Source organism: Bos indicus, chromosome 15 (assembly GCF_029378745.1).
Source record: "Bos indicus isolate NIAB-ARS_2022 breed Sahiwal x Tharparkar chromosome 15, NIAB-ARS_B.indTharparkar_mat_pri_1.0, whole genome shotgun sequence".
Classification (NCBI taxonomy): Eukaryota; Metazoa; Chordata; class Mammalia; order Artiodactyla; family Bovidae; genus Bos; species Bos indicus.
The window spans coordinates 46,279,500-46,294,753 of record NC_091774.1 but is presented as its reverse complement, the minus strand read 5'-3'; the positions used below and the strand labels follow the sequence as shown (position 1 = coordinate 46,294,753).

The following is a 15,254-nucleotide window of genomic DNA, read 5'->3' as shown; positions in this document are numbered from 1 at the left end:
TTGTCTGTTTTTATGGTTTTAGGGGTTCCCATAACAGCAAAACATTTAATGCAATGAGCTATACAATGTTTGCTAGCTTCTCCAGATTGTAAAGAGGCATGTAAAAAGCCAGAGAAGGTGTCAATAGTAACATGAACAAATTTTTGTTTACCAAATTCAGGAATATGAGTAACATCCATTTGCCATATGTCGTTTGGCAACAATCCTCGGGGATTAACTCCATAATGGGGGACACTAAAAAATTGAGGACATGCTTGACATTGCTTAACAGTCTGGCAGCTTCTCGAGTAATGCCAAATTGAAGTCTTAAGCTATTGCTGTTTTGATGGTGTAAGCTGTGGGAAGTTTTTGCCATTTGTTCCAATGAAGGAAATATCATACATGTAGCTTCGTCAGCCAAAGCATTGCCTCGTGCTAAAGGTCCAGGAAGCCCAGAGTGAGCACGAATATGACCGAAATAGCATTTATTAACTCTGGAGCAAATTAAATGTTGTATATCACAAAAAAGAGTTTGGATAGTAGAATTCAGGATACCAATAAATGGAACAGTTTCAATAGTGTTTAAGGCTCTTATGATATATTGACTGTCAGAATATAAATTAAATGGAGCAGAGATTTGTAATAAAGCCTGAAAAATGGCAAATAGTTCTACTTCTTGAGCAGACTTATAATTAGTACGCCAGGCGGCAGTATTGTCCTATATAATCAAACTAGCTATTCCATTAGAAGAGCCATCAGTAAATACAGTTAGGGCGTCAGCAAGGGGCTGAGAAACAACGATTTTTGGAAAAAGAAATTGGTGATAGTGAGCAAATTGCAAAATTTTATCCCTTATCTCGCTTTTGTTGTTGATACAGTACTTCTTTGACTGTCTTTCCTTGTAATGCCGCAGCCAAAGTTATGCCTTGAATGTACGAAGGGCTGATATCGGCACAAATTCGTACATAATCGGATAAGCCTCCCTTTTTCCTGTAAGATCTCAAGGCAGCTTGACAAGCCGAATTGGCATTCTCATAAGCAAGCTGTTTAGCCAACACCATTCCCGCCTGCTCATCCCCTATCATTTTACTAATTGCCTCAAGCAGGCGGGCAACAAAATCCTGATATGGTTCATCCGGCCCCTGGAGAATTTTAGATAAATCTTCAGTCTTTTTATCAGAATTTGGAAGTTTTTTCCATGCTCGTAGAGCCACAGCACTAATCTGAGAGTAGGCTCCAGGCAAATAATTAAGTTAATTATTAGTGTCTCGATAATCTCCCTCTCCCACCATCCTTTCATAAGTGGTATTCAGTCCCTGTCGTCGATTGATATCAGCTGTGATCCCACACTGCTCAGCAAACTCAATTTCCATAGTAAATAATCTCCTCCAGATAAGCAAGCCCGAGCAACCTGTTTCCAATCATTAGGTGGCAGATTTTGATTTCCTAAAGCCTCTATAATAGCCTGAGTAAACGGCGCAGTCGGGCTGTATTGTGCACAAGCCATTTTAAACTCTTTTAGTTGCTTAAAGGGTAGCGGTTCATAATACCTCTGCTGTTGAGCATTTTCAAATACTGGATAGATTCCTGAAAACCCGGGAATATGTTCTCCTTCATCATTAGCTCGCTTAATCGCTTGTTGAAAAGGAGATAATAATATCTCACTTCTAATTTTTAGGTTTTCACCCGGCAAAGAAGCAGGGATAGATATAAGCTCTCGCGGTTCTATGAAAGGCGGAGGTGGATCAAGCCCAGCAAGAACCGAGGGAGGACATGCTGGAGGCACAGGCTGACTGGAGTGGGAGTCTCCCTGTGCTTCCTTTTTTACTGCTATAACAATTTTCTGAATTAAATTCTCCAGCTGTTCTTTGGAAAGCCCTGAATGCTTTAATTCCCCTTTTCCTGTGGGGGGTTGCATGCTAACCATCATCTCCCAAGGCATATCCTATGATACTGAGCCGCTTGTTCTTTTAACTCTTCCTGTTCATCAGAGCTTAACACATCATCATTCCCTCCAGCCTTACAAGCTGTTCCCTCAGGCATGGCATAAAGCGGCTCAGGCGGAGGGGTGGAAGGCTCTGCAACTTCGGGTTCTGTGGAATCCCTGAGGGCCGTCTGAATCTTATGTCCCTCATGTTCAGGATCCAGACAGTCTCTTATGCGAGTCCACAAAGAAAAAGCATCCACAGGGACACGACTGGGACCATGTAAGGAGTAATATGTCTGCAATTGTTTTCCTACTTTCTTCCAAGTTTCCAGACTAACTGTTCCTTCCTCTGGAAACCAAGGACAAACATCTTTTATAAAAAGTAAAAATTTCTCTAACTGTAACTTATTTACATGAATTCCCCTGCCTTTTTAACATAGTTTTCAACATATACAAATAACTGTATAAATAACTGGCGGCTATTGCCTTGTCCCATGATTTATTACTCTCGACAATAACACTCCCTGCCCTTTACTTTAATTAATTAGGAATTCCTCGTTACTTACTTCAATCTTGGCAGGCAGCGGCAGTCGTCGTGCTCCAATTCCTGAGTCCCTGACCTGCCGGTGCCAGCCGGCAAAGTCGATCAGGTCCTGAGAACGTGCACGGCATGGCTGAGAAAGAAAACTACAGCAAACTACAGCAAAGATGGGGTCGAGAGGTTCAGACACGTCTCCACGAAGGGACGCAGTCTGACCACGACTTTATTCAGCATCTTATATTTATACAGGAGAGCGTGAGAAAGACAAGACAGTTAGCATTTTTATTGGTTGACCTATACATCTTACAAAAAGTCACAAGAAATCTTGAGAGCATGGGAATGGCACCCTGTTGTTATTTCTTACACCAGATAACATTTCTCTGTGTGTGAGAAGTTTGTCCAGAACTCCAGGTGTCTGCAGTAAATAATCGCCTAATCTCTGGGGTGGTGGAACAGAGAGCTATGTTTGCAAGCAAACCCTCAAGGACTGAGGCAGCTCCCAGAGCTGTGTCCTTTAGATAAAGGACCCCGTCCTCACGGGCAGCTCCCCACAGGTGGTAGTGGTGGTAGTTAAGTCTCTCAGTCGTGTCCGACTCTTGCGATCGCATGGATTGCAGACTGTCAGGCTCCTCTGTCCATGGGATTTCCCAGGCAAGAATTCTAGAGTGGGTTGCCATTTCCTTCTCCAAGGGATTCTTCCTGACTTGGGAATCAAATCCAGGTCTCCTGCACTGCAGGCGAATGCTTTACCAACTGAGCTATGAGGGATATTATTAGAAATTATACAGTGGTTAGACTAAAAATCATGAGGGCTAGGAAAATATATCAGGTTTGGATAAGCTGAAAACTACCACAGTTTATAAAACCAAATTAAAACAATCTTATCTGATATTTTTTCTTAAATTTATTTATTGTTGGCTGTGCTGGCTCTTCATTGCTGCCTGGGCTTTCTCTAGTTGCAGTAGTGGGGCTTCTCATTGCTGTGGCTTCTGTTGCAGAGTACTGGGCTCTATTGAAGTGGGCTTCAATAGCTGTTGTAGGTGGGCTCAGTAGTTGCGGCTCCCAGGCTCTAGAGCACAGGCTGAATAGTTGTGTCTCATGAGCCTAGTTGCTTCACAGCATGTGGGATCTTCCCGGATCAGGGATCAACCTGTCTCCTGCCTTGGCAGGCAGATTCTTTACTACTGAGACAACAGAGAAGCCCCTCATCTGATCTTATATAAAAACTTAATACAAAATAGGAAGACCATGTAATTATAATGTAAAGCGAAACAAAACAAATATAGTATATAAATTAATAACCCAATTAAAACTTATGAAATGTGGCTTCTAAGTTGTTAGGGTGAAATGGCATGCCTGCCATCCTTAAACTCTTGGCAGAACATATTTTGTTAATTCGCTCATCCAATATGTTTGCTAAGCCAGACAGAATCCATTTTTCCTCTATCATTTTATAATGGCTGAATGAAAGCATGTACTACTTCTTAGCGTATTGCATCCACCATTACAAAATTAAAATAAAAAATTTAGAAGGGAGATGTTCTGGGAAACTTGGAAAAATCTTATACATCCAGGCCAAGTACTGTCTAACAAAAGCAGTTTCGTGGCTCTTGTCAATACCAATGCTTACTTTACCTGAAAACTAGGGGGCTTTAATGAATTGCTTCTAGTTTTTCTGAGTCTAAGCCCCAACTATAACACCCCCAAAATTATATATGTAGAAGTTCCAATAAAGGAAGAGAACTAAAGTGTGAAATTATGTATTTTATAAATATATCCCATTTGTTGGAAAATTTACATTGTATGTATTTTATACTATAAAAATTTATATTACATATCATATAATACATTTTATAAGTGGGTTTTATTATAAAATGGGTATTTTATATTATATATATGTATGTATACATATATATGTATATAAAATCCTGTTTTCTCTCTACCATGGTAAGTTTTGCACACTATCTTGCAATGTTTCTTTTGGAGTCTGAAAGGTATTTCTCTCTCATTTTTCCATAGATTTTAAAAAGTAATTAAATGAGATATCATTAAGGTCAATTGATTATAAAAGGAACAAGTCCCCTAACCCACTAGGAGGCAAACAACAGGTCACTACATTGACTATTGCAGAACTTCTTTTTGGATATGCCTCCTAAGATAGAAAGGGCTTTTAAAACAAAACAAAATTAAACTGAAAAAAATGCCATTAATATAACTCTAAAAACTAGTTGTATAACTATTTCTGAATATCTTCTTGAAAAATAGAATTACTTTATAATGATTTTACTAATATATGTGTTTTAGAGTTCTGATTATTTAACTTTTTGCCTCCTAAAAGAAAGAATTTAATTAATACAAGAAAGAAAAGGGAAATTTCTTTGATATATAACCTCTTATTCCTTAATTATTGTATTAAGTCAGTATGTTTATCATTGCAGATGATGAAAAAAAGAAGAAAATCTGAAATCCGAATTTCTTCAGCAAAGAGAATCTCTCAAGAAAAGAGCTCGGCCACTTGCCATGGTTTTTCTGATGGCATTTTTGACCTCCTTGTTCCTCAGGCAGTAGATGATAGGGTTGAGCATGGGAGTAAAGACTACATATATGGCTGAGATCAACTTGTTAGAATTGAAAGAAGCAATGGCCCGAGGTCGGACATACATGAAGATCACAGCTGTGTAGAAGATGACTACCACCATAAGGTGAGAGGCACAGGTAGAGAAGGCCTTCCGCTGCCCAGTGGCTGAAGGAATGTGCAGGATGGCAGAGACAATGAAGGCATAGGAAAGGACAGTGGCTGAGAGAGGAAACACAAGGATGATGATGGCTAGCACAAAGTCTACCATCTCTGCCATAGATAAGTCCATGCAGGCCAATTTGAGGATGGGGGAAACATCACAGAAAAAATGGTTCAAGATATTATTACCACAGAAGGAAACTTGGGAGATGAAGTATACTTTTGCCAAGGAGACAGTAAAGCCACTCAGCCAGGAACTGATGGTTAGCTGAACACAAAATTCTGTGGTCATCATAACCGGATAGTGAAGAGGCCAACATATAGCCACATAACGGTCATAGGCCATGGCAGCCAAGAGCACACACTCAGTACAGGCAAGTGACATGAAGAAATAGAGCTGGGCCATGCATCCCAAGAAGGAGATGGTATTGGGACAAAGCAGGAATCCAGCCAGCATCTTGGGGACGGTGACAGATATATACCAGGTCTCCAGAAAGGACATGGTGCCCAGAAAATAATACATGGGCTTGTGCAGGGATCCAGTGACCCATATGGTGAGGATGATGACTACATTCTCCAACAGCACAAACAGGTAGGTGATGAGGAAGAGGAAGAAAAGCAGAACTTGCAGCCAAGGGTAAGTAGGGAAGCCCACCAGGACAAATTCACTGATATGAGTGATATTTTCCTTCCACATAATTAGGACATCAAAAGACAAAAGATTAAATGATGGCAGTACCAGATTGAAGAGTGAATCCACATTGGCACAAGGGGCCCTCAGGCTACATTAAACACAACCCTAGGGTCATAATCTGGTTGTGGTGTATGATTTAGGTCACTGGAGGCCACAGCATCTTCTCCAGAAAATCAGGTGTCAGAACAGGACCTGAAAACAAATAGAACATAGACACAAAGCTAAGAATCTCAAAGTAGAATCGTGAGGTCAGATTCAGAGTTCAGGCCTTTGGATCTGAAGAGGTCTCCAGGTAGTACTAGGAGGAAATCCTTTCCTTATCATCATATTCACAGATTTCAGGGGCAGCTATAAGGTAGGAAATCATCACAATTAGAGAAAGTGCCAAGGATTGTCCAGATAGCAAGGAAGTTTGAAGTCTGGAGAAAATAGCAGAATATCAACTAGGAAAGACCCTCCTGGCCAGAAGAATTGCTGACCCTGGTCTACTCCTCAGCTATGCCCTATGTCTTTTGAAGACACTGGCAACAGTACTTAATAATTCACTGCCTATTTTTAGGCCCACAGCTTTAAAAAAAATGAATAAATTTTTTTCAAAAATTTTTTTCTTTTTTGGTAAACATTTCCCTCTTAGAATAATTAAATATATTTTAGTGTTTTAGATGACTTCTAATAACACTAATGCTAATAATTACATCTTTAATAGCTATACATAATAGTTACATTTATACATATGTAATATTATTTATACATATGTAATATTATATATACATATCTGTTAGTTACATATTTTTAGAATAGTTCACAGTTGATCTCAAATTAATCTGTATAATTCATCTACATCTTCTTCAAAGACTGGCTCAAATATTTTATACTTCTGGAAGAAATGCTACTTGACTAATTCTATCTACTTCCTGACTCTGAAACTCCTTATTATGGACACTACTTGAGGGCAAGCTGCATTTAAGAAGCTGCCTTGGGAGTGGGAAATCAGGAGATTTGACAATTTGAAAGGGTCCTGGGCTTCCCAGGGCCCAATATATAATCTGAAGAAATTTAAAAACACTTTCTTCATAAATGGAGACAGAAGAAAAAGAACAGATAAAAATTGGGTTGAGATTTTAAATTAAATGAATTTTAAAAGAGAAACATATTCTTTAAGAAGCCCAATAGAAATCAGGGAACTGGAAAGAAGAAAAAGATTTTAAATTTCCTAAGCAGGAGATGTCGGAGAAGGCGATAGCACCCCACTCCAGTACTCTTGCCTGGAAAATCCCATGGACGGAGGAGCCTGATGGGCTGCAGTCCATGGGGTCGTGAAGAGTCAGACAGGACTGGGTGACTTCACTTTCACTTTTCACTTTCATGCATTGGAGAAAGAAATGGCAACCCACTCCAGTGTTCTTGCCTTGGAGAATCCCCGGGATGGGGGAGCCTGGTGGGCTGCTGTCTATGGGGTCACACAGAGTCGGACACGACTGAAGCGACATAGCAGCAGCAGCAGCAGCAAGCAGGAGATGTAGGAGATGCAGCTTCCACTTCTGGGTTGGGAAGATTCCCTGGAATTGGAAATGGCCACCCACTCCAGTAGTCTTGCCTGGAAAATTCCATGGATAGAGGAGCCTAGTGGCCTCAGTCCATGGAGCTGCAGAGTCAGACTGAATGATTGAGCACTCACACACAAATATTGAGTAATTATTTCTGATTTATATGTACTTTGTAGCCTAACCCTCCCACCTCCCCACCCCCGCCCCCGCCCAGATCTCTAATAAAGTAGTTGGTTATATGTGTTGGAAAAATTGAAATAAAGTGGATTCAAATTTGACTTCTTTCTCCACTCAAAAGCATTATCCTTTAATTAAGCTTAACAACTCTCTCAGGGAGGTCAATTTGCCTGAGAGTGAAGCCCTATGGAAACACATAGCCTAAATCCTATCAATTATAGAACAAGGTTGTGAAGGAATTTTTACATGTGAATGCACACTCACTTGTGTCTGATATTTCAGGAATAACAGAACACAAAAGAGTAATACAACAAGAGACTTGATATGGACAAAAGAAAGCCCAATATTCAGAAGGTACTACAACATTAAGGAAACTGCAGAAGAGTGGGACAAATAATCGGAAGACCTGAATTCTAGTCCACAATCTGTCTTATTAACTTTATAATCTGATGTAAACTTCAAGTTACCAAACTTTAATTCCCTTAAAAAAAGGTTATAATACTAAAAAATTCAACAAATTATGGATGCAGACAATTTATAGAATTGTTGAAAAGTGAAAGTGAAGTCGCTCAGTCGTGTCCTACTCTTCACGACCCCATGGACTGCAGCCTACTAGGCTCCTGTGTCCATGGGATTTTCCAGGGAAGAGTACTGGAGTGGGTTGCCATTGCCTTCTCCGTTACAGACTTGTTAGTGGTTAACATAAAGATCTAGGCTTCCCTGGTAGCTCAGATGTTAAAGAATCTGCCTGCAATGCAGGAGACCAGGGTTTATTCTTGGATGGGGAAGATTCCCTGGAGAAGGGAATGGCTACCCACTTTAGTATTCTTACCTGGGAAATCCCACAGACAGAGATGCCTGACGGCTACAGTCCATGGGTCACAAACAGTCAGACATGACTGAGCAACTAAGCACATAAGATTAAGGTCTACTTCACGTTCATTGGAGACTTGGTCCCACATGGCATTTTGAAAGTATAAAGATGAAAAGGTCAAATTTCTATATTCAGATCTTGAGAAGATAATATAAAGAAACAAGCCATTACAGTCCTCTGTGTTACAGCCACAAGTAAGATAGGTAGCCCCTGGGAAGAAGATCTTAACATTGCCTTCAGCGGTGGCCTTCAAAGAAAGCAATAAGGCTTTATCTGCACCTGGGCAAGTGAGCCCTACTGGAGAAAAATCACAAAAGGGGACAGATGATATCAGCATAAATTAATAGTCACATAGCTCAACTGAACCACAGACAATGGCTGGTATCCTACACTGTGTTTTAAATTGATTCACTCTCTACATTTCCCAAAGATTTCTTGGTTTTGATCTCTAATCTACCATTCTACTATCTCCTCCAACTCTCATCAGACAATTTCTCCTCTTATAAAGACAAACGAGATTAGTTTTCCACTTCCAAATCATTATGCTAAACTCTGACATCTCTGTTCATTCTTTCCTTACTTCTTATCTAAGACTGGTCCCTCTATCTGTTCTACATCTCATTTTTCAGGAAGCTGTTGTCAGAAATCCTGTCTCTTTTTGTATATTAAATTCTTTACACAAACATTCATTGAGCATCTATTACATTCCAGGAGGCACTGTTCTAGATGCTTGAAACAGCTCACTGAACAAAAGAGAGGGAAAAAAAGGAGGGGGGGGGGGCAAAAAACTCCTAATCTTAAGAAGTTACATGCTAGTGAAGGGATACAGGCAGTAAATACAGTCCTTCTCAAGACTTTGAATAAATATAATATGGATATAAATGTAGGAGTTGACACATTCTGTGGAAAAGTCAGAGCAAAGTAAGTAAAATTAAGAGTGTGTGTGGCAGTGTAGCAGGTTCACGTTTTATACAGGATGGTCAGGGTAAGCCTCACTGAGCAGAGTCATGAAGAAGCTAACAGTCATCTGACTGATGAAACAGTTTTCCAAAAAAAGAGAACAGGTCTCATAGGGTTGGAGTAGAGTGAGCGGGAGAAGTGAAGTCAGAGAAGTAAGGACAGGTGATGATGAGCAGGTCACCATGAGCTTTTCAAGCAGTTGTACTCATGTTGGCCTTTACTCTGTGTGGATTGGAGCCACTTTGGAAAGTTCTAAGCAGTTGACTGACCTAATCTTACTGATGTTTTAAGAAGTCTTCTGGCAGGTTCTTCTTATCTGAGTCATTTCTGACAACTTTTAAGAATGGTCAAACAGTTCTTCTTCTTCCTAAATATAATCCGTCCTTTCTGATCATATTTTTGTATCTGCTTCAGAACACTGTACCATCCATCAAGCCCTCTCTTTCCTTACCTTTACTTTCTACTGTTACTACCTCTCTGGTAATATGCAGCTTTTCCCACCTTAAAAGGGTTACTTAGTTTCCTAATCTCTGACTCTTCTCACCGTAGTCCCCACACCTTTAGCTCTACTATGGGTCAAGTGGTTCCATGCACTGAAAACACCAAGACAGATAGACATTGGAGCTGTCTAGTAAAGGAGACAAAGAAGGGGTCAGAAAATTAGAATATAATGCAATAAGCATCGTCATAGGATACTGAGTATTAGGAATCCAGGGTAGAATAATTCTTTGTTAAAAGAATCCGGAAAGATGTCATTAAAAAGTGCCATTTTAACTGAGATGAAGCATCATAGAGTTTTGAAGGGAAGGAGAAATACCAAAGAGAGCAAAAAGCAAATGCAAAGGCACAGAATAAAGCATTAAAACATTGGTGATGGGATGATTTGCATTTTGACTAGAAAGCACTGATAGCCTGGAAGAAAGAAATGGATCAAGAAAAGACTGGAAGATGAGGTTATAGACAGTTACTCCTCACTGTTTCCTATACCTTTCTACTAGTTCTCCCCATTTCTGATACACTGAGTCCTATAACACATGACAGAGTACCTCTTTTTTTTAACTTTTTATTTTATATTTGAATACAACTGATTAACAATGTTCTGGTAAGTTTCAGGTGGACAGTGAAGTGGTTCAGTCATACATGTAGATGTATCTATTCTCACCTAAACTCTCCTCCCATCCAGGCTGCCACATAACATTGAGCAGAGTTCCCTGTGCTGTATACAGTAGGTGCTGTTGGTTATCCATTTAAATATAACAATGTGTACATGTCCATCCCAAACTCCCTAGCTATCCCTTCCCCACATCATTCCCCCCTGGTAACCATAAGTTTGTTCTCTGTGAGTCTGTTTCTCCTTTGTAAATATGTTCATTTGTATTCATTTTTTTAGACTCTACATATAAGGGATGTCATGCATTATTTCTCCTTGTTTCTGACAGAGTACTTCCTGTCTCACTGACATCATATGGAAAACAAGATGAGTTCCATTTACATATTCTCTAACATTAGCCTGACCCCTCTTTATTTTTTTAAAGATAGTAAATATTTATTTATTTTTTTATTGAAGTATAGTAGATTTTCAGTGTTATGGTCGTTTCAAGTTGATAATTCACTCCACAGCAAAAGGATTCGGTTATATATACATATATATCTATTTTTTTCAGATTATTTCCCCTTATAGGTTATTACAAAATATTGAGTATAGTTTCCTGTGCTGTGCAGTAGGTCTTTGTTGGTTATCTATTTTACATATAGTAATGTGTATATGTTAATCCCAAACTCCTAATTAATCCTTCCTCCCCTTCCCCTTTTGGTAACAATAAATTTGTTTTCTATGTCTGTGACTCTGTTTCTGTTGTGTATATAAGGTCATTTGTATAATTCTTTTTTCCTTAGATTCCACGTATAAATAATATCATATTTATCTTTCTCTGTCTGGCTTACTTCACTTAGCATGATCACCTCTAGGTCTATGAACTCCCTTGATTTTTAAGATCCACATTTTATTCTTAAAACTTTGAGCCAGTACAGTATTGCCTCTGCCATGACCAAGATCTCTGCATACACCCACCATTCTGAGCACACATGAGTCCCACATGAGACTACTATCCTATACTTTCTCCCTGCTGAATGCTCACACAGTTTTCCTACTTGGCCTTCATCATCTTCACTTCTCATCCCTGCCTTTGCCTGTATAACCTGTCCAATAATAAAAATATCCACCATTTACTGGGTAACTATTATATGGCAGAATTTGTACTCAGTCTTTCCTATACTTCATCTCACTCAATTCTCACAACAACCTAATAGATATTATTGGTTCCCCATTATAGATACTAGGTAAATAACTTGGCTAAATTCATACAAGTAAAAAGTGGTGGAGATGGAATTATAACCTAACACTGTAGGCCTCCAAAGTCTATACTGTTTCTACTCTGCAGCATTCCTCTTTCTTTATTATTTCCCTCCTCTCTTCCCACTGCCACACTCCCAGTTAATGTCCCCAATTTTGTGCATCCGTAGTCTGCTCTTTCCCACTTTCTGTACTACCCATTCTCCTGATCCCTGGCCTTGACCATACTGACATCGATTTCCTTTTCAATCAAGTCTTTCTGGCACAAATTCCTCACTTTTGAATTTAGCCTTCACACTCCATCCGAACTTTTAGAGATCAGTCTAAAGTTCCAAAATCTGGTTTGTCTAATTTTCTTGTCTTGAGCAACATGCCTCCTAAGTCCATGTAATATTCCAGACATCCTAATACTCATGATGATCTTTCCCCCAACCCGCATTGACCCTTATATGTATCTACATCAGTGTGACCTCTCTCCACTCTATATTGATCTATAATCCAGCCACTGACCTGGCGTGTTTCACTGAGTCACCATTTCCTAGCTGAAAGTCTTTGTTAGGAAAAGAATGTTGGCTCAGAAAGGAGGATAGACTCACCTACTAAATCAAACAAATGGATTGATGTGTATTACTTAGAAGACAGTACAGATGGGAAAAACATTTTCTCAAGAAGGAAGAAGTTAGATAAGAACAAGAGGAATATTGTAAATAGAGGGAGATGGTTTGTGCAATTCAGGGGGAAGGTAGATGGAAAGGAAAATAAAAAGTTCAAGTTTCAGAAGAGATAGAGGAGGCTTGCACTCCAAAGGACTGGGAACATCCAGGGGCTTTTGCCTGTATAAGACAACACATAAAGATACTAAATAGTATCCTGTCTCCAGACCAAGTGATCTTACTAAAATATAAACATGAACAAGTGATTCTCCAGTTCAAATCCTTCAGTGACCATACTGTACAACTGAACTCCTTACATTGCATAGCAAGTGCCTCAGGATCTGACCCCCACATTCTTAATACTCTTTCTCAGCTACTCAATCCAAGCTCAAGGTCCACTGAAGAATTTGATGTGTTTTAGTGCAACATCCTCCTTCAAGACTCTATGTAGTTGCACATACTCTATCTTCTACCTGACATTCATTCTAAATCTTGGTACCTGGTAAATGCCTACTCAGATTCATCCTCCCTATCAAACTATGCCTAACCACCCCTTGCTATCACCACCTCCTGCCCATCACTCCAGCTCTCTGGTTTTGTAACATTTTGAACTAAAGAGCATCATATCATGGTAACATGCATCATTTTGCTTACTTATCAGCACTACTAGATTTATGAATGCCCTGAAAATACCAATCTTTTACTATTTGCAGCTTGGTCATCTTTTTATCTCTAGATGTCTAGCTTAGTTCCTGAAGCATGGTTGTCACTAAATAAGCAAATAAATTTTTGATGTTTATTAAGATCAGATGTCTCACCATGGTGCACTCTGTTTTTTTGCTTTAGGAACGCAAGTGAAGTAGGTCATCTTGGTCGAGTCTAGCTTGGAGATCTTGGTTCAGTTGTCCAGTACTCCGACCAGTACAGAGGTGTTTGGTGAAAATCACCTGTGCCACCCCTGTGAGTCTTTGCCTCTTCACCTGAAAGGGCTTGAAGTTAGGGAATAAAAAGGAAAAGGGGGAAGGGAAGGGAAGTAAAGGAGAAGTTTTGGAATAACCTAATCTAAATCCTTGAAAACTGCTTCTCTGTGAAACTCGAGTTCCATGACTTTGTAATTCTCCTCACTTTGGGAAGATACTAGGGTCCAGATGGATTAGGGAAATGGAAATTTTTTTCTTCTCAAAAAAAAAAAGGCAAAATCAACTTAATACATATATGTGACAAGACTTTTAAGTCCAAACTTCAAAAGTAACTTCTGGGCCTGTTGCTGCTGCTGCTAAGTCACTTCAGTCGTGTCCGACTCTGTGCAACCCCATAGACGGCAGCCCACCAGACTTCCCCATCCCTGGGATTCTCCTGGCAAGAACACTGGAGTGGGTTGCCATTTCCTTCTCCAGTGCAAGAAAGCGAAAAGTGAAAGTGAAGTCGCTCAGTCGTGTCCAACTCCTGGGCCTGTTAGATACCCCTTTTGGATGGTAAGAGCCCAAGGTGGTAGAGATAATTTTTTGCTGTTTTATATGCTTTTTCTCTGTATCTATTCAATGTATACCTCTTCCTACTCCTCTCTTCTTGCTCTTGTTCTGTTTCTCGGCCATTGAACTTGGGCTGGTTTTATGACTCTTCCCACAGACCTCATTCAGGCAGAACCTAGAGCTGGACAATTCCAGGACTCAATGAGTCAACTGCTCTCAGTAGAGGCAACTGTTCTTTAAAAGACACATCCTTGGGGATTTGGTTCACAAATGCTATAGGATTTTCAAGAGCAATAGTGATGAAGAAGTTAAAGAAATTTCCCTAGTGACTTCCTAGGACCACTAGACAGAGTGATTATCAGTTGGAGAAACAGAATGGTAGCAGTTTTATGGAATATCAATCTGGTGATTTATCCCAATCTTAGTTCTAAAGCTTGGTTTTCTTCCACTCTCTGGCTGTCTGGGAGACTATGACTATGACTATGACTCATGACCTATTACTTTAAGGCATTAATATTATTCAAAGGGGGTGCTGGTGAGAGGATCAAAATACCCAAAAGAGTATTTAACAGAGTTAACAGTACACACTAAGCGCCAAAGAGAACTTTCTCTCCACCTCCACTTACCCCACTCAGGAGATAAGTACCCCTGAACATCAAAAAGAAACAGTTACACACAGGGCTAGGGCATCACGTTTTGGTTGGTAAAGCAATTTTTTTTTAAAAGTTGCTCAATCACATCTGACTCTTTGCAATCCCATGAATTATACAGTTCATGGAATTCTCCAGGCCAGAATACTGGAGCGGGTAGCCTTTCCCTTCTCCAGGGGATCTTCCCAACTCAGGGATCGAACCCAGGTCTCTCACACTGTAGGCGGATTCTTTACCAGCTGAGCCACAAGGGAAGCCCAAGAATACTGGAGTGGGTAGCCTATCGCTTCTCCAGCAGATCTTCCTGATCCAGGAGTTGAACCTGGGTGTCCTGCATTGCACATGGATTCTTTACCAACTGAGCCATTAGGTAATTTTGGCTCTTTAACTTTTAACTTCTTTTGTCTTGGGTCTTTTTTTGTATTGTTTTACATTGATCTCCTTCATGTCTCATGTTAGTTTTTGAGGATAATCTGAGGAAGAGATGTGGAAGGAGAAATATCCATTCTTAGAGATCCAAGAAGAAAATTAGCAAGGTTCTAAAGCAAAGGAGACCAAGAGACAAGGCAAAAGGCACATGGATCAGGCAGCTGATGGCACCTCTGTCCTAAACCTTGGATTAAAATCTTCTGTTTCCGTGTCTCCATTTAATCTTTCCATGACTCTGTTACCATTAGAATGATAAGATCT

At 39.8% G+C, this 15,254-nt stretch overlaps 1 protein-coding gene and 1 pseudogene across 1 annotated transcript; both read right to left on the bottom strand.

Moving 5' to 3' along the window:
• Positions 1-824: 824 nt before the first annotated feature.
• On the bottom strand, positions 825-2,402 carry LOC139187215 (endogenous retrovirus group K member 10 Gag polyprotein-like; annotated as a pseudogene).
• Positions 2,403-4,876: 2,474 nt separating this feature from the next.
• Positions 4,877-5,971, bottom strand: LOC139187314 (olfactory receptor 6B9). Its single transcript, XM_070803749.1, has one exon. The coding sequence runs from the start codon at positions 5,879-5,881 to the stop codon at positions 4,925-4,927; it is 957 nt and encodes a 318-aa protein (XP_070659850.1). The 5' UTR covers positions 5,882-5,971; the 3' UTR covers positions 4,877-4,924.
• Between the last annotated feature and the right edge of the window lie 9,283 nt (positions 5,972-15,254).